Genomic DNA, 19,599 nt, shown 5'->3' on the forward strand with positions numbered 1-19,599 from the left:
AAAAAAAAAAGCTTAATTCACAGAATATCAATTAGAATCAGTTCAGAAATCAAACACAAATTGTTATGATTACTGCTGGGATTAGCTTAAAATATCACTATATTAACTTACACTACTGCTGTACTTCCTATATTTAGTATCTAATACCAGGAGCACTACATCTGTCTTGAAGAAGTAATCTTAGAATACAATAAATTTGAGAAAATTATTTGTAAGTACATTTATATAAATATGGTTGTAAAAATGTTAATGGCAATGACTGTATTTCATTGAATAGGATGCAGCTACAAGATCCACATGTGAAACAATTCAGCCCTGTTTACTCCTTCACACGGGCGCAAATTCACATTTACTGAGTACAGACTCACTTGTACAATTTTTTAAAGTGACCCAGTCTGTGACTGCACTGGTGAAATATTATATATGGATGCTGAAATTAACATTAAGTTTTCAAAATTTTTATATGTAAAATGAAATTTCATTGTTTAGAACAACTCCAGTCTTTTAAAACAGATTTTTAAAAAATAAATATCAAATTACAACAGAAAAAAGGCCAATATCCCCCATCGCTCTTCCTCCCTATTCATATAGACTTTTCTAATCATCCTATTTTAAACTCTGAGCACATTATATGAAATCCAGGAGTAAATGGTAAGAGAAATAAGTAAGATAGAATCATTAGATCCTGAACCAAGGTCTTATCAATTTTATGCAGTCCATTCCTAAGGGAGCTGTGTGCTTGTTGCTCTCAGATACTTGGTCCTCTATTGTTCTAACATCAATTTCCTTCTCATTCTTGGGAAGGCTGTTTAGTCGTGTGCCTCAGTTTCCCCACCCTAACATTTGTCTGCTTCACAGCAGTGCTGTGAGGATCAGTTATAGTGACGGCATCTTTGCTAACAAAGGCAGAGTGTTCTCAGTTGTAGAGTTCTTGTCTTGAATTTTGCAACTACTTTCTTCTACTTACTGGCATGCTCGTAGCCTGCCTTCATGCGCTTGTACAGCCGGTATCTCCATTCCCACGCTTTCAGCTGCTTCTCTTTTTCTGTGCTGTCTGTACCATGGCCTTCATTCATCACTTGTGCAGACAACTCAGTAACTCGCTGCTGTGCTTCCTGGACCAGCGTACTCAGATGCACCGACCTGCTTTCCATGTTAACAACTACCACGAAAAGGGAAAAGTCAATCATTGCTCGGTGGACTTACGTAACAAAATGCTGGCCTTACTCATTCCAGTATAACACACATAAGATCAAATCCTTGAACACTCCACCTTCCAGTAGTTCTCTTGTCATCAAGTGGATTAGAGCATGCCAATTTATACCACTTAAGGATCTGGCCACTTATGAATGAATAAATTGAGCAGATTTTGTCTTCCAATATATCTCATATGCTTAAAAATATCTTAATTAGACTGAAATTGCCTGTATGTTTTAAGTTGGTGGAATATTAAAAACAAACTAAAATAATACAGCATTTGGTTTCTATCCAACCCCTACTTTGCCATAATACCATTAAGATTTCATACAAAAAAAGAAGGTTGCACTCGTTATAAACATGTACAATGTATACATCTCTACAAGCAGAGAGATCTAATTGGCAAACTTAAGAATGAGAGTTTTTGTGGTTTAGGGCCACGGCTGGTATAGAATGGATCTCTTCCCAGGTTTTCTTTGTGCCTCAGTTTTGCCCATGTAATATCTAATTAGATAGATAGACTGGACAGATAGTGAGCAGTTTACACATAGAGATTTTGTTTTTCTTCACTGCTCAGAATAATTTTAATTTGATGTTTATCAGGTCAGATTGCCTGTATGAACTTCTGTGTGCTACAGAAAGGTGAAAATGAAGATCACATAGGTTACAAACTGAAATAGGTTTGATTTTAGCCCGTCTTTAGCACAAGACTACCCTAAACCAGCCCCTTGATTATACAGTGAAATGTGGTGAATCAAACCCTATTTTCAGAATTACTCTTAGCCTGAAATTGTTCAAACTATTTTCAGTTTAGAAAATAGGACTTGTAAAGATGTTTCATCTGAAAAGAAATGCAAGCACTGATCTAATATCCAATATGCAGGAAACAGTGTACAAGAGGAGAAATTCCGAAATCAAAGAAAATAACTTTTCTCAGTTGTCAGGTATTTTTGCAGAAGAGCTCTGAGATAGTCTTAATTGAAAAGGCCCCTATTTACTGAAAACAGTGCCCCAGCACAAGCAGCTGCTGTTAGCAACGCTGGGCAGTTGCTGTGTGGGTGTAACCAGGGTCTCGGTTTCCCTAAGGTTTTTACAGGAACACCATGAACCTTGCACAGGATGCGCTGGTCATTCCCTTGCATAAGCCAGGAGCATCAGACATTTCTGAAAACATCGGACTGTACCGTATGAAGGACCAAGACTGACAAGTTTTTAACATTAAGATACCACATGAGCGAAGATACCTGTGTAAATGAATGTTTTATTCCTAAACACAGGATCATGGGACAAGTCAGTTTGGAAAGGACCTTCTCTAGTCCAACCTTCTGTTCAAAACAGGGTCAGCTACGTACGAGGTCAGACCAAATTACCAAAGGCATTACCCAGTATCGACTTGAAAATTTCCCAGGACAGAGACTCTACAACCACTCTATGCAACCTGTTCCACTGCTTTCCTTTCTTCATGGTGAAAAAGATGTTTGTTTTATCCAGTCGGAACTTATTGTTTTAACTTTTGCCCTTTGTTCCTCATAACAATATCACAAAGTATAGCAGAGTCTAAGAATAACCCTACAAACTACTGTGAAAAGTGCCATGGGATCTTTAAAGCCACAGGAGGAGAGCAAAGAATTACTCAATGCTTCTGACATCCAAAAGGTTGTTTTTGAACAATGTTTGTCTCTAAGAATTTGCTTTCAGAAGCTGGCTTGAAGCCATCCTTCTTGAAGTTTGATCATTCTTCATATGGACATCAGAGACATATGGCCAAGCTTACTGGAATCTGCCGGTATCCTCAAACTGCCTGTTTACTGGGAGGCCAAAGGTGATAGTTTCCTGGATCCGTGCCTACAATAAGCATGTAACACATCTGATAGCACAACGGGACTGAGAAAGGAGATTTTATGTGCCAGAACCTCAGGTGATTGAGAATTGGCATTCGTTCAAGTTCTCACTAGGGATCTGGCTCTATCTGTTTAATCAAGATTTTGATGCACAATTGTCAAGTCCTGGAAACGTGTCCAATCCGCCACTGGAAATTTTAATCTTATTTTCATTTGAAAATGAACGTGAACAGGCCAAGCCAAACCATAAATATGTGATGAATAAGAGTAACTGAGAAGATAACACAGTGGACTTTGCCTTAAATTAATATTTTAAATGCTGTACTCTCTGATCTTTCTTACTTTGTGTTTAAGAGATGTTGGGTTCCTGTTAAGATTTATACAGTCTGAGCTCCATGTGGAAATGAAGATCATAGTTTTACTTTCTGTTGCTTTATCTGCTGTTCTTCCTATTCCAGGCAGAAATCCAGGTGATACAGATGGAAGCTATCTGTTCTCCAGAACCTCTTTTTTACAGCATCAGGTTAGGGATTATAATGAGATTTCAGTTGGATCACTACGGCTAATAGTGGAAGAGCAAGAGTTTTCTCTGTAGGAAGCTTTCTGTGTTCACTTGGGATGGGGAATTCCTCTACCTTGCAATCTTCCAGATCTGTGCATCTGTCCTATAGACTTCCAATGAGATTAAGAGATGCTTGTGTCCTGTCCCAAAATGAGTGAGTCAGAATTTTACCTTGAAATTCCCTCCCCTCCCACTCAGCCTGGGGAAGTCTTGCTCAACTGCCCACCATAGAGAAATGAAAATACTCCCGCTGGGTGCTGGATCATGTTCTTGTAGCCCTGAGATCATACAAACAGAATGGATTTCATTCTGACAGGGTTGGTTAAGTACAGAAAGCAAAGCAGAAAGACCAGAGAAAACAGAAAGTGACTGCTGCCAGTTCCACAAGAATGAAGCCACATATAAAGCTGCTGTGAACCTTTGTTTTGAGTGCTGAAAATAACTTTTTGCATTTTGCGCTCAAGTAGCAACTGCAAACCCTTAAGGTAAAAAAACCCCAAACAATCATTTGCTTTTTATTGAGAATGCTTCATCCATTATTTCAATCAGAAAAACTAAAAATCAAGATAAGTGAAGTGGAAATTTGGTGGGTATATTTTGAAATGGAAATGAGGTGGTTATATATTCATATTCTCTGTGTTCATAGGCATGTTTGCATTAATTACAGGAAATGAATACTAATTTATGATTGCCCCTGCTCGCCATCAGACTGCATTTATTTACAGATGAGGTCAATGAAAAATTAGTTTAGTCTTTTTTACTGCTGTTTAGAACACTCAAGACTGTGTTTTCCTCTAGATTTGTCATGGTTAATGAATGTTGCTTCAGCAGTCAATCATGTACTCTAAATGCTGTCACACTTTTTTTTAAAGCCTCAGTCATGAACCATGACAGAAAAATAAACAAATAAATATAAAACTAAAAAACTCTTTTCACTGAGCAGCTACACTATGCAAAAATCTCCAGGGAAGGTTAAAGGAGGCCAGAATAAATGATAATATAAGTGCTGTGGACATAGAAAAGCAATAAAGGTGTACCAACACTGAGGGTCTGGCAAAAAAACCCAACACACACACGCACATGCACACACACTCTCCAGTGAAAAAACTGGCAATGTTAGTAGCCTCAAGGTGCAATTTCCTGGAGCACTGAGATTGACATGCCAGCACTAAATGTTGTTAATTTAACTAACTTCAAATTAATGGCAGAGTCTGCAGTGGCCGGACCCCTCAAACACAGTCTCATTATAGCCTTGCTGGGAATGTCCTAAATATAGGCATTGACAGTTTAAAACAAATTCGCATACATTGGTGTATTTTTAGACACAAGTAAGGCGTCAGAGTTTGTGTCATGGTATATGGTTGATTAATTGGGTTGGTAAGTCACCCTCTAACCCACAAATTGTGCATAAAAATGCCCATGAAGGAATACAAAGGATAGTTTTATAGCCACGATATGTACTTATAAGCAATATTGGTATTCCAGTAAAGTGAGTATGTCTGTTTTGTGCTTAGATTTTCTCCGGTTCTGTAGAACTTTGAAATTCTCATTTAAGTGGGATTTTAGGCCATTTGGAGACTAGGCGCGAGGAGTCTGTGGTAATGAAAATGATAGATTTCAACACAACCTGTCTCCTGAAGGCAGCATAGTCAAAATCAAAAGGATAATCAAAATAAACCAATGTCTAGACAACCCATCATCCTTTCATTTTTGATGACAAACACCATATTTCAGACCATGATCTTTGAATCACTCACTTAGTTCCTGTTTCCCTATTTTTTACGATTTTTTTTTTTCAGTATTGATATTAACTCAGCTGTTCCAGTGTTAATCACATTAGAAGCTCAACCTGATTCATCAGGTATGTATCTGACGGAGAACAAAAAAGATCTACTGAGCACACAGTCAACAAGCAGCTATTGCTGCAAATGTCCTCCAGCACTGTGGTACTATCGCTGGTATAATCATCTTTATGATAAAACCAGTTGATTTTTGTGATTTCCCAAAACAGTAGCAAACCTTATCTCCTACAGATAATTATCTAAGTCAATTCAATTTGTGTTCTTTACTTACAGTGTGGGCTTTCCTTTGCCCCAACATGTAGAAGGGTCCTGGCAATGGGGACGTTGTTCGTCAAAATAGCAATATCCAAAGGAGTTAGTCCCTCACTGTTTGGTGTGTTCAGGTCCAGTTCCTCCAGTGTGTATTGATAAAGAAGAATCTGAACAGCATCCAGATCTTGCTGTTCTACAGCCTCAAACATAGCTTCATTGCACTGGAAATTCTGTGTATTGATAAAAACAGAGATTAGGTAAATTTTCAAATGTCAGTGTTTAAAAGATAAATTGAGGAAATTTATGTTTTGTGAGATTGCTAGAAAATATTGATCCTCCAGCCCCAGCTTAGGTTCCGTTAGAAACATGGAAATTGTTTGCAGAAGAACTGAGCTTGGTCTGCCTCTGGCCTTGTGTGCTTTAACTTACTTCAGGTCTGTGGGAAGATTCAAGTGAGATTCAAACCCATACAAAACAAACCTGTACTTATTCAGACATCTGTTCTGTAATCAAGCTATATGAGCAATATTACGTTTTTAGTGTGAAACTGGATGAAAGGCTATGACTTTGGCAGAGCCTTAGACTACTGTTTTTCAAACTCAAAATTTAAAGTAAAAATCTACAAACTCAGGTGATCAAAATCCAAATCAAACAAGCTATTCGGCAGACAAACCTTCACAGCTCCAGTGGGAGCTAGTAACAGGTACTGTTCATTCAAACACTTCAGTCATTTCTAGGTGCTCATATTTTTGCATTTAACTTGTAACTAGAAACAGCTTTGAAATGTATAGTCCTTAAATAATGAAGTAGAAATGAGACTCAAAGAATTGCCTGTCCAGTGTGCATGTCCAGAACGTGATGTCTCTGAACAGCAGAGAACACAAGCAGCCAAACCCAAGAAGATACATGGCACCGACTCTCAAGCAGGGAGAACCACTGAACCTTTTCCTTACCAATGTCAAGGAGATAAAAGAATGGTATAATACAAAGAAACATATCATTTCTTAGTTGAGCTGGGGAGAAGCAGGTGCAGGAGAGTAGCATCGCCTGCAGGTTTCTCTTATGAAAACATCCTTCTGGAGCCTACAGTAATGACATGTTATTTGCCAAGATTCTTTAAATTCCCACTCCCGGTGTCCCATTGCCATAATTACCCAATAGGTTTTCTTTTCCTCTTAAGAATGAGTTAATAGAAGCAAGTGGCCCAGCTAAGCAAGGAGGGCTCAGCATGTGGTCACATAAAGGAACTGAGATCTACGTAGACATATTGTGCCAATGGGCATACTAAAGAAACGCATACATTAGAGAGCAAGCGATCCAGATCCATGATGTAAACAAGCTTCCTGGGTCCTGGAACCCACATGGAGGAAACACGGAGGAAATTCTTATATAGTAACGTATTCTTTATGACATGAAATACTATTGAATTGAAACCCTCTTCTACTGTGATTAAAAATTAACATTTCAACCACATCAAACCTTCATTTTCTTTTTTAAATTGATGTAGTTTTATTTGGCATATCCCTACCAAAGTTTTTCTCTCAGTGAAACACTTTCTGAAAGAGCACTGATCTGCTGCAACATCTTTTGTCTCCTCCTAAAACACGTAGACTAATAGTTTGCAAGCAGTTCTGAAAAGGAGTCCACACCTCCACCTTAGAATTTGATCAGTTCTACAGGTTTTTTTCAGTTGTGCTTGCAGTTAAAAGTGTCTCCAGAAATTCTGAGGCCTGACAGAGATCTTCTGATCTATTGTTTTGCATGTGAAGTATTGGTACCACACTAAGAAATTGCAAAAATAATATCTTAAATTTTTAATACGGACCTCACCTATGCTGAATATTAGGGATCAGCAGAACAAGAAGATAGATGTACATAAGATGATATTTACCCAAAATTGTCAATATAGAGAAATGAGGTACTTATGTTAGATGACTATCTAAGGACGAGATAAACTATGCAGCAATGAAGCTAATCTAGGAGAGTAGCGCTGACTTGGGAATCTACCTTTTAGACACCTAAGTGCAAGAGATAGCTCATGCTGGAGAAATATTTTTTCTGTAGATTTCCACGCAGAATAAAATACACTACTTACTTAAACAAGTACTTCATCAAAATGGGTCTCTGTCAAATTCTTTTTTTTTCAGGTTCTCCTCTAGATTGTAAGTTTCAGATTTAATTTCATTATCAAATACTTAGATCATACTTCAGTGTTATGTGTAAGAGGAAAATCTCAGAAAAAGAAACAGCTGAATGGTAAGCAGGTAGATTTATCATTCCTTATCCACCTCTCTGTTCAAGGCAAAAATTATCCATAAGGACATATACGGTCAATTAGAGAAGGAACATCTCCAGAAAATTTTGGAAAAGAGGCCAGCACATATTTCTCTTGTTATAAGGTAAAACTTAAAAGTGACAGAAATTTTTACTGCAATGCAGCAATATTTCTTTTCATTCCAGTAGCTCCACACATTTGCTGGCTTGCTTATGTAACACCTTATCATCCTGAAATCAGAGATCTTACTCTTATTCCAGGGTTTTGCCCCTACCCTGAAGGGATGAAGTGCTCTGGCTAGAAATTAAAAGAATTTTAAATAATTTTAATTATAATTACAAAATATTTTAATTAATGGTATGATTCTAATACATGGTATATGTTATCAACTCCTACTCAAGTCAATGATATGCATTTAACAGCTGTATGTCACTGTACCATGTACTCCAAATTAACATAAATAGATCAGTCATGTTCCACCTAAAGAGGAAAAAAGAAAGCTGTCCTCCTTCACTCTTTGAAATTTCATTATTATAAATGCAGAACTATGAACCGATAGATTGGTTTTTCATATAAATTATAAGAAGTGCAAAATATATTCATCAATTCTCCAAATACATATATGCCAACATTCTAAAAAGCATTAATTTCATCGCAATTTACACCCTTTTCAAATTCTTTTTCTACTGATTTTGGAACTTCCTCTATACTGTTATTTATGGAAATAAAGGGTAATTATGCTTCAGAAGCATCTGCATTTTGATCCAATCAGAAAACAAGCACAATCATATTACTATTGTAACTGATCACAGCTAGGAAAATCTACTTATTTAACTGTAAATTCATAAAGAGCTTACTACAAAGGGAATTGGCTGAAGTAAACAGAATGACTACATTAATATCCATTTCTTTTAGTTAAGTTTGGTTTAGGAAAGACTGGGTAACAGTCTGAGAGCAGAACAAAAAGGTACAGCTGAATATTACTTGTGGTGCTCACTGAGGACAGGAAACCAGGTATTTCTCTGTTCACTTCTGTGGCACTGGGTACATATATGGTTTCCCCCTTTTTTGAAATCAGAATATTATGATCTTTTAATTGACTTCATGTATGTGCATAAAAGTTAAATGAGTTAGCATTTGTAGAGTGCTACCCTAAATGCTCAATACTGTTACTTGGCTTTAATTCCAGTTTCGTGTGAAACTCAATAAATCTTGGACATCATCTCAGGAGTTTCTTGCATTATATAAAACAAACAAAAAAAAATATCTGTTATATAATAAAAAAAAGGATGGGTAACTTCAGTATTACAGCTGAAATTAACCCCATGATATGGCTGACAAAAGCATTTGGCCCTTTTCAAATATATGTACAAATACTTTAAGAACAGATTTTACCTACCTGGATGATTATTGTAGAATTATTTTTAAAGCTTTGATTGAATTGTTATTTTTGGACTCAGTTATCAAGATGTAGACCTGCCTAGATGCCTTTGAAAATGCATCTTTGGATTTTTGCTTGCCAAATGAAATACCTAAAGTATTTGTGAAATTTTGGCCTTAAGTAAGCTGCTGAACAGAATGTAAGCACATGCTTAAGTTAATTCCTCATAAACACTCTTGCCAGCTAATCTGTTGGCAAGAATGTTTCGCCAAAAGGGAAAAAATAGAAGAAAATTTCTATTTCTTCATTTAATCAGAAATCTGATTGAAAAAGCTGCACTGATTTAAACAAGAAACAGAGCATGAATTTTATAAGCTACTTCATCCAATCCAAACAATTATGAGACCAAATTGCAAATATCAGGTTTTCCAAATGAACAATTCAGACACAAGCAATAGGCTAAAATATGTTGGCAGGTCTTGTAACTTCAGAGTGTAAAAACATGGGAACCGTGATACGGCCTTTCTAACTGGGCACGTATGCATCCCTCACCCACATAGCAGTGCACATCTAACCAGGCTATATCAATTTCCATCAAAAAATATCCTGGTAAGACAGCAAAGCATCTACCACATTTTCAGCCACACCAGTAAATTGCCCTGTTTGGAAGTCTGCATCAAGCCCAGCTCTCCAAGTCCAGAAAAACAGTCTATACACCTGACCAACTTTTCCTCAACTATTTCCTTTGACACAGAAAAAGAAATGTATCTGAAAATTATTTAGTTTTCTGCAAAAAAGCTGATCATATTCTATGTAAAAGACTCTCTAGTATTGCAGCATTATTCAGACCTGTGCAGCCCAGGGGTAAGAAATTCAAATAGGGGTAAGAGTTTAGTATCTTTAGACCCATGTGCTCAATTTTAGCCCAGCTGGTATTGTCACAAATACTAACAAGAGCCTTCTGATTTCTGCCTTCATTTACATTTACTGGATAACCTTCTTCTGCTCTGAAAAGACAAACCCATAGAATTCAAGGAGAAACTGAATCATATTTACAAGTGATCAAGTAAAGTTTAGGGGCAGTTTTTACACTGCTTTTTCCTTGACTCAGTCCTGCAACCTCTAATCATTAGCTAGACAGCTGTGCTATGTGATTAATTTATTTAGGTGTTACTCTGATGCACAAATGTATGTACTGAAAAGGACTACAGTATTGCTTTGCAGTAAGTAATAACCATGTTCCAGTAAGTGATTCAGTGCTGGAGTGTTTAGAAATGCAATCTTATGTAGCTTAATTAAAATGAAGTGCTCCTTTCAAGATATTTGCTCTAGGTTTGACTGAAAAAGTCCACTATGTGCTACTGGAGTTGGAAAAAAATGTTAAAGTAGTTTCTGCAAAGACTTGTTTTGATAAACATGAGTTCAAGAATAAAGCTATTTTGGGACATTGCTATGTCTGCAGCAAGACAACAATTTACTGAATGGAAAGTGTTGCACAGCAAGAGAGAATGGAAAGAAAACTCTTCACTAGCCAGAGCTCAAAGAAAACAAATTCTAACAAATGTTGTTCATTTGTCTGGAGACATGATTTTAATCATTGACTGAGCTCTATAGCACAGAAACTCAATGGTTAGAAAATCCATCAGCTAGCAGCTTGACCTGGAATATTTCCACCCCTTCACTGATGCTTTCTTTGCTGTTTATTTCTAGGGAAAAACTGTGAAAACAATAGGCAGAATTGATAGAATGGGATCCAAAGCCTTTTGGGTTCAGTGGGGAGTCTCTTCACTGACTGTTACGGACACCAGCTCATACCCCAGACTGGTAGTACACAGAGGTACCTGTGCTCACTGTAGGGCAGCAGTGACAAAAGCTGTGTCACTCCCACGACATCATAGTGGGTTGGAGGAAACAAAGTTAGCACAAGTCAGTCTATAACCCATTAAACCACCATCACAATGTAAAATCGATTCTCCTAATTACGATTACTGATTGAACAGGCACTCCCACCGCCTGACAGATCGTGATTAAAAAGGGAGAGAAGTGAGATTGTGTTTAGCTCTGTGGACAGTGGAGGACTTGAGCCTCAGCGGCAGTACACTGCTCCTCACCCTTGGGCTATGCTCATTTGCCATTTTTTTTACATTAGTGAAGTATGACAGAAGACCCTATATTTGAAGGGATACATAATTTGAAGTGTATATTTGGAGAAACACTGGTCAGAAGATATGCTAACAGACTGGTATTCATTTGGTCTGCATGTCAGTCTGCTCTGGCATGGTCCCCAGCATTACTTTACCCTCCTCTCTTTCACTGGCTTAGTCACACACAAGCTTGCACTTGAAAAGAAAAAGGCAAGAAAAGATAGCAGCTAAAAAATTAATCTAAAGAATATTTGCCCACAGTTCATAATGAGGCCCAAATTTCAAGCGATCCCTACAAACTGAAAGCATCTGGAAACCCACTGCTTCAAAAGCACGGCTGTCAGCTGCTACACAAAGGCTGTTCTCCAGCTATCAGGCCCTGTTGGGGTTTCAGGCTTCTCCTTCCGTAAAACACAATCTCTTGGCTCTGGCAGAGCCATGATCCCTTGCTTCCTTCAGGTCAGTGTTTCTTCACAGGAGAGAGACAACAGTCTCTTGACTTCCCACTGCTCTAGAGCTGCATTTCAGCTTAGCTCTTCCATGAGGCATCTGACTTCAAGAAAGGAGTGATCCTAGAGGATGGGATCATTGAACTGATTTTAAAATTACTTTCGATTCTTGCATTGATTCATATAACTTGTCTTATACATAACAAAGATTTGTAAGTGTTAAAAGAGTCTAGAGCACGTTTTTTTTCTGAAAAAATGTCATATTTTTATTATCTGGCCCAACCATATTTAGAGTTTAGTCCTGCACTGTGCATCTGCTTTAGTGTAGCTGAGCAATGGTTCCAAGAGGCATCTCCTGGCGCATTCACTGACACTGCCATAAGTCATTGCTCTTCAGAAGTAGAGAGGAACTCTTTCCCTCAAAATAATTCAGAAGAGAAGTTGAAGGATGTGTCAGTTCTTCCTGCTTATGGGAAAGGGGAATTTATTTTGTTTTGGCAACATCAACAGCAGATTCATCTTCCTGCAACAAATACAAGAGATTCTGTTGTGCACTGCACTTACACTGTGCTATTATTTCAGGGACACAGTCCATTCTTCAAAGTGTATGTGTTGGAGGTTGTGTAACTTCACCAGCACTGGTAGAAACAGGAGCACTCACGAGTGTGAAGTGCTCATATGCTTTCCTGTACTGGCAGCAGAGTGCTGAGCTGTGCTCTGCAACTAGGGTAGGGTACCAAACTGCTTCATGTGTGGTCTCCTGTCTCCATGCTCTTATCTAGTGACCCTCACACAGTCTGAAAAACTTTGTATTTATCTGTCACAGCATTTAAGTTCCAGTTGCTCTGTGGTTTGGAAAAACAGGAACTTCTGTTAAAGTAATCTTCAGTTTTCTCAAAACACTTTTTCTTCATTTCTTATAAGAAAAACACTTGTGTGCATATACTTCATCCACATTTTGTCACATTAATGCCAAGACCTTACTCCTAAAATAAAGCATCATCACTCAAGTAAGGTAGCTTTTCCTTAGCCTTCAAGAAGGTCCAACTTTATTTTGACGCAGGATCATAAATGGTAAGTCTGGGAAGAATGCACAGCATTGGTCAGGGAAATGACAAAGCGAGATGATTAAAATTGTACACATTAAAAGCAAACCAATTAAGGAGATTAACAGGACAGTAAATTAGCAATTTGATAAATATCAAGTAATTACCATTGAGGTCTTGCGAAGACTGAGCCGGTCAGATCGAGCTCTGAAATATGCTTCATCAAAGGATGTATGACTCCCCTTAAGCTTCTCTGACAGGTTCCGATATAAGCGCTTGGCAGCATTTGGAGAGGACGGCATGCTGTTCTTTTTAGTCTGGAGGAGACTTAAGTTATGCATTTGCTGTGTCATTTTCAGCTAGTAGTTTCTACAAGAAAAACAACAGCTGTTTAACAAGGTTTTGCTACACTAACATAATTGATCAGAACTGTATCATTGAAATGCACATTACAAGACTTCTATGGCAAAAATCACTTTCACACACACAGTTTTTGTACTCTCAGAAGCACGTTTTTGGGCTTTTTCAATGGCAAATTGCTCCTTATGGAATTAGTCCCATGGATATCTATGGGGAGGGAGAATTAAGGATGGAAAAAACCCCAGACCACTTCAGAACTATTTGCTAATTCATATAAGAAGGGGTTTCATTTAATGAGGGAAATGGCCTTTTGACAGAGCGAGTTCTAGTTACACAGGTATCAGAAAAAATGACACCCAAATGTAAATGTTGCTACACAATTTGGATAACGTACATAATTTGTGTTTTGTCAGTACAATGGTTTCTTAAAATAAAACTGAAGCAATTGAGAGGAAAAAATCTGATTACAGAACACAATGCAGTATTGAATTTAACTGCTTAAATGACTTTGATACAAGCACAACTGTGATCAGACACGTCACTATCTGCTAGCACTATGCGCTCCAAAAACATGTGACGTTTTCAGTTGGGTGGGTGGAATCTCTTCCTCTAGAGACTCAAAGCAGTATTTCTCACTCAGCAACTATGGCTGCATTCAAAATAATTTTTCATCTCTGAACCCATCACAAGCTACTACAGAAATAATGCATGGACTCACATGTAATTTGCATCAAATGCTGACATGTTATCATCCAAATCAAAGTCCATTGCTACAGAGAATGTATTTTTGTTAGACTTTTGAGGAGCATTTGGCAGGGAGGGAACCTGCTCTGTGACCAGGACTGCTAAGGCACTATGGTTTTAGGAAACAACAGCTGAAACACAAAGATTTAGAAACACGTTTATTTAGACTCTGTTATAGGCATAATGAGGTATATGTGCGTTTTTAGTTTGAACTACCTAAGGCCAAATAGCATTCTGGTTATTGCAAACAAAGACCTTACACTTTATGTTTTACAGTTAAAATAATCTGTGATTATCACTGCTGCTGCTTATGGTTTCATACCGAGTAGTTTCTTCCCTCAGTTAGTGAACAGGCACTGATTTTGTCAGTATATTGTATAACTTTATCCTGCTCTGTGTTTGCCCTGTCCATTTAGACCACAAACTCTTCCAAGAGGGATTGCCTCCTCTCTCTAACACTGTCTAGCCCAATAGGATTTCCATATAATCTCATAATTAATAATTTCAGTGCTCTAGGATTACAGTAATTTTTCCATATTAGGAAAAATTGCATTAATATTTAACTCTCTGGAAATATTTTATGTAGGAATAGTTTCGCCTTTCTAAAGGGAAACTAAGAATCAGATTTGACTCAACTGCAAAGATCCCCAGGGATCTCTGTGAGTGAAAAGGTGACGAAAATGCACAATTTCTTCACATTTCCTTTTTCCCTGCCAAGAGTGTGTACATATTTATAAGACAGAATGTCTCTCTAGAAGACCTCACAGTTGTAATAGTAAATCTGGCTACCCTTTCAGACTATCTTTTCCTGGAAATAAGCTTTAGATTCTTTGTACTATGACACAAATCGTGTAACTTTCTGTTCTTGTGGTCTCAGCCTGCATCTACGCAAATCAGATCAGGCTAATACTGTTTATAATCATAAAAGCATTCTTTACAAAACACTTGCCCTGCTATTGGGGCTGCTCATTGGCAAGAATTGGTCCCCAAGATTAAAAGCACCACCCAGGTCTCATACGCTGTCTACATCTTCCATTCTGATTTGTAAACTGTGGTGAAGCAGACAACCTGAGCACAAAAGTATCTGGTTATGAGTAATCTCACATTTTCTCCAAGCTCATGGGGTATTGAAAAGAGACCGAGTCTATGAACAAAGAGAAACAGAGTCAACATAACTGTCATATGTGATGAGAAGACTTTGTTAAATGAGAGTGTGCAATTGCAGAGTGTGCAATCAGAAGATGGGAATTATGTGAACTGCATCCCTGAAACCAATGTGCAAGAGTGGATATGACAAGAAACGAGCTCTCTGGGACTCAGGGAGTGACAATACTACGATGATTTTGGACTGCTTTTCTCTGAGTTTATGGAATACAGGTAAAGTGAGACTCACACAAGCAGTTCATCCTACCTTTTAATTATTACATGCATTTCAGCAGTGCCTACAAGGACTAACTAAAATCACTGTCTGTTCAAATGAAGCATTTTGTTCTCTGCCCCAAACAGCAAGCTTGCATAGAGTAGAAAGAAAGGCTGAGTGGAAACAAAGAAACATAGTAAAATATGTTTAATCAAAGTCTCTGTCAAGAGAAGATGCTTGTTAATGTCAGACCAGAGTATAACACTGAAATTATGATCATCAGTGCCAACCCACAAGTGTTCCAGACATGGCAGAATTATTTGGAACTATGTGCTGGAATCAGTGTAGTTAGGCTTTACTGTATGGAAGCTGTTAGTAACTGTTGAGTTTTAATATTGGACAAACTTAGAAGACAGCCTTTTGTTTTACGGATGCATCTGTGGATCCATTTGGGAGTATAAACATGAAATAAAATTCTTTAAGATGGTCAAAAGATTTCATTCACATCTGTCTGTTCAGCATAGCTTCAATGGTTCAGTTTATTTTCAGCTATTTATTAAAAATAAGCTTAAGAAATAGCCAAGGTATGGGTTCCTGTTCATATTGACTGTATACAAGCATAGTTTGAGTCCAATAATTACAAGTCCTAGGTGTTGCTGGAGTCCTTCCCACCTTGATCTGGTCAATGAAACAAGATTTATACATTCAGAAGAAACAATAGTGTGTTACTAACCATCTAAACAGTGACTTTCGAGGACAGTAACAATAGGGTGTCCATATTAGCATGGAAGCTTTTTCAGTACACCAGCAGAGGAGACCCCCAAGACTAACATCAATGTAAAAAGAGAACAGAATCTTTTGTAATCTCATGAAAGTTTCTCTTAAGTCAAGAGCAGGTGAGTCTATAGAGAAGATCAGTAAACACTGTAGAAATTGCAGCTGCTCAACAATAAAACAGATGACATCTTTTCTATCCACACAGAACCAGTGCATCACAAATGACTTGAAACATATAAATGTTTCCTGTATACTAACCATCAATACCCTGAAATAGTGCATGGAATAAATGCAGAACAATAAAGCAATAGCTGGAATAATATAATGAAAATGAACTACATTTTTTACCAGTGTACTGAAACAGTAAGGTGCAATATGCTATTGAAAATTATTATCCTTAACATGTTTTCCAGTCACATACAAGGTATGAAATGAAAAGGTAAAGATAAGCTGCATATTCTAGAAAACTTTGTAAAAATGTGATCTTATTAGGCTGTAGAAATGACTCCTAGGAGAGCAACAGAAATGAGACTGGGCAAAACCATGGGTAAAATGTATAATAAGAAATGAGGAAAACAAAGACAGCTCAATTCACATGATTCTGTGATTGAAAACTGGTTGTTTTTTATTGGATGTTGGTATTTGATTTTTCAGACATGAGTTATTTTTAAAAAGGAGCCTAAAACTGCTCTTACAAGTCATTCATTTGGGATTTTTTTACAACCATCTCCTCACGTCACTGATCAGGTGAAACCCTGAAATGTGCATTGTCTTGATTGAAATAACAAATCTCCCAAATTGAATGCACTCAACCTGAGGACCTCATTGTCACAACTAAAATTGTTACAGTATATCAAAGTCTAACAGTTTAGAAACAGATCATGTCCAGAACTGACCCATTGGAGATTTTCACCTGTGGGAGCTCCTGCACATACCTAGCACAGGTCCGAATGAAATGATAAGGACATCTAAATGATAAGGACATCTCAATATGGTTCGGAGTAATGCTCCGATCTAGCTAACTAGCTTTCTTACAGCCAGTCAAGAACTACAACAAGCAGCACGTTACAAGGTTTCTCAGTATGAGGCAGAACTAGACAGAATAACAACAGCAGCTACCCTTCTAACTAGTCATAATTAACAGTAGTTTGCATTTCCATGAATTAAAAAACAAAGTGAAAGTCTTATGACAGTAGTTCCAATAACATATAACCTGAATCTCTGGGGAAACAGTTACTGCACTACCCTGGAAATAACCAGCAAACCAGGCTTGTTTGTGTGACTGTCACCCTGCTACAGCATGTACCAAACCAGTGATCGGAGTCTTCCAACGCACATTTCATGCTGCACATACTGTGGCTTAATCTTTGTGACCAGGTTTCCAGTTGCGCTTCTAAGTGCTGAAGTAACTGTTTTATTCCCTAATAGCAGGGTGCTTTAAAATTCAAATTCAAACGAATATAAGTTAATCACCTTTACAAAAGCTTTTTTTTTTTTAATTGGCAAATACTGACCTAATATTCATGTCCTTTTAAAAGCATATTGCAGAGAGAGAGTAAAAAAATCTAAATTATAGATCACTGTCTGTTGTATGTGGCACATATATGCTGCACTGTATAGACAGGTACACTAGGAGGACACAGCATAGCTGTAAAAGCATTTATTTCAGATTTTAGGAAAACACAACAGTCAAGAAACCACTTAACACTATACTAGTTCTTAAATGTTTATGAAACAAATTTATACTTGAAACTAATAATCAAAACTATATGCAGTATAGGGTTAAATTAAACTTACCAGCTTAGGTTATCCAAGGCAAAATGTGAACAAGTTGCTTGTAATTGTCCGCTGTCTTCATTCAATGAATCACATTGGCTTTGCTCTCTCTGCTGGTTCAGCCTCTGGGCAGAATGAGTAAACCTCTTCCTTATACTGCATGAATGATCAGATATGAAAAAGCTTATTACTACCAATTACTGAAGTCCAAGATTGCTGACAAGATCTCAGAGCAAAACAGTATTTAAAGCAAATAGTGTTGTATCACAGGTAAAATGTTTGATGCCCGAACTCTATACCAGTTACCTGTGCAGCTATAGGAATGACTAATATATAAAGCTCTTGCCTCTGTAGTCAAAGATGCCATGACTTCTGCATGCTTTTAGCTTGTATTCCTTAAAATTGATCAGCAGCACAGCGTGCAAGTAGAAAAAAATAATTACTGCCAGAGTAAACAAAACTGATTGTAATTATTTTACCATGAAGCATAAGCAAAAAGGCATTAATGCAGAGCCATCTTAAAGCAGTTAGTTTTATATTAAACCAATAAAAGGGGGAAAAAAAGAGAATCACAGTCCTACACTCAGTCCAGTAATGCATGTTGCATGTGATGTATTGTTTCTTCTTTCTTCAAGCAAGCTATCACTACAGCTGTCTGCAATCATAGCAACAAAAGCAGCAACCATATCCATAGCTATGGGACATCTGTAAGATCATTTGAAAGCTCCCAGCCTGAACAGGTTATGCTTGAAAAACGATTATTAAATGAATAAGAGAAACATGTCTTATTGATCCCTGTGTTGCAGCTAAAACAGATCCTGTAATGTCTGCATTTAGAGCTTCTGAAATAGTAGAATGGTGATATTTGAAAATATAATTATTTTATTCTATAGGGCAAACCCTACAAATGCTGGATCCCACAGAAACCTACAAAGATGTTACAAAGTCAGAGCATGGAATAACCACAAACAGGCTTAGATTTCTAAAAATAGTGTAGGCAATAAATAAACAACAATCTACAAAAATCTTTATCCTTCCTGGACAGTCCGCTGGGTTAAATTCATGTAACTAGAACACTCCTGTGTAACATCTGGCAATAGAAAAAATATTACAACACACTAATTCCTGGGTCTGTCATAGCCAATGTGCACTAATAGCTACAGAAAAGGTAGCTTTAATTGTTTTAAAGGGTTACCACAGCTACTGATACAGTCTGCCGAAAAAATTTCACTGGCTTTATTCAGACATGATGCTTGATTTTTGGAAACTGTTGGAAGCCTCCCAAAAGCTGGTGCCCAGTCTGATTCTCCCACCCTTCAAAACTCAGTTAAGGGTACTGGACCTCATACCAAATAGTGTCCTTCTGCCAAGGGAGCTGAAGCTAAAATCTTATCCTGGGCCTCACATTTGTGTGTCATGGGAATTGAACTTATTCTATACTTTTAAAATCAATCTGGATATGGACCAAATCATTTCTTGAGAGATTTTCTCAAGAATATATATATACATATATACATGCATATATATCTGTATGTAAGCATGCATCAAAGACAAAACAAGAATATCAAATGCAACTACCTGTATGTTTTGCTGCAGCAGAGAATGACAAAGTGCTATGACAGTATGCTATGCA

General features: G+C 37.4%; 1 protein-coding gene across 1 annotated transcript in view; it reads right to left on the reverse strand.

Moving 5' to 3' along the window:
- The window catches only part of ANKFN1 (ankyrin repeat and fibronectin type III domain containing 1), a 65,079-nt gene extending 46,988 nt beyond the window's left edge, over positions 1-18,091 (reverse strand). Inside the window, exons 1-5 of the mRNA XM_074160261.1 lie at positions 17,984-18,091; positions 14,309-14,314; positions 13,117-13,308; positions 5,674-5,884; positions 968-1,162 (exon numbers count right to left, since the gene is read on the reverse strand). Coding sequence (XP_074016362.1) covers positions 968-1,162; positions 5,674-5,884; positions 13,117-13,302 — 592 coding nt within the window. The 5' untranslated portion in view covers positions 13,303-13,308; positions 14,309-14,314; positions 17,984-18,091. The remainder of the gene's footprint in view (positions 1-967; positions 1,163-5,673; positions 5,885-13,116; positions 13,309-14,308; positions 14,315-17,983) is intronic.
- Between the last annotated feature and the right edge of the window lie 1,508 nt (positions 18,092-19,599).

This window comes from Numenius arquata, chromosome 17 (genome assembly GCF_964106895.1).
Source record: "Numenius arquata chromosome 17, bNumArq3.hap1.1, whole genome shotgun sequence".
Lineage (NCBI taxonomy): Eukaryota > Metazoa > Chordata > Aves > Charadriiformes > Scolopacidae > Numenius > Numenius arquata.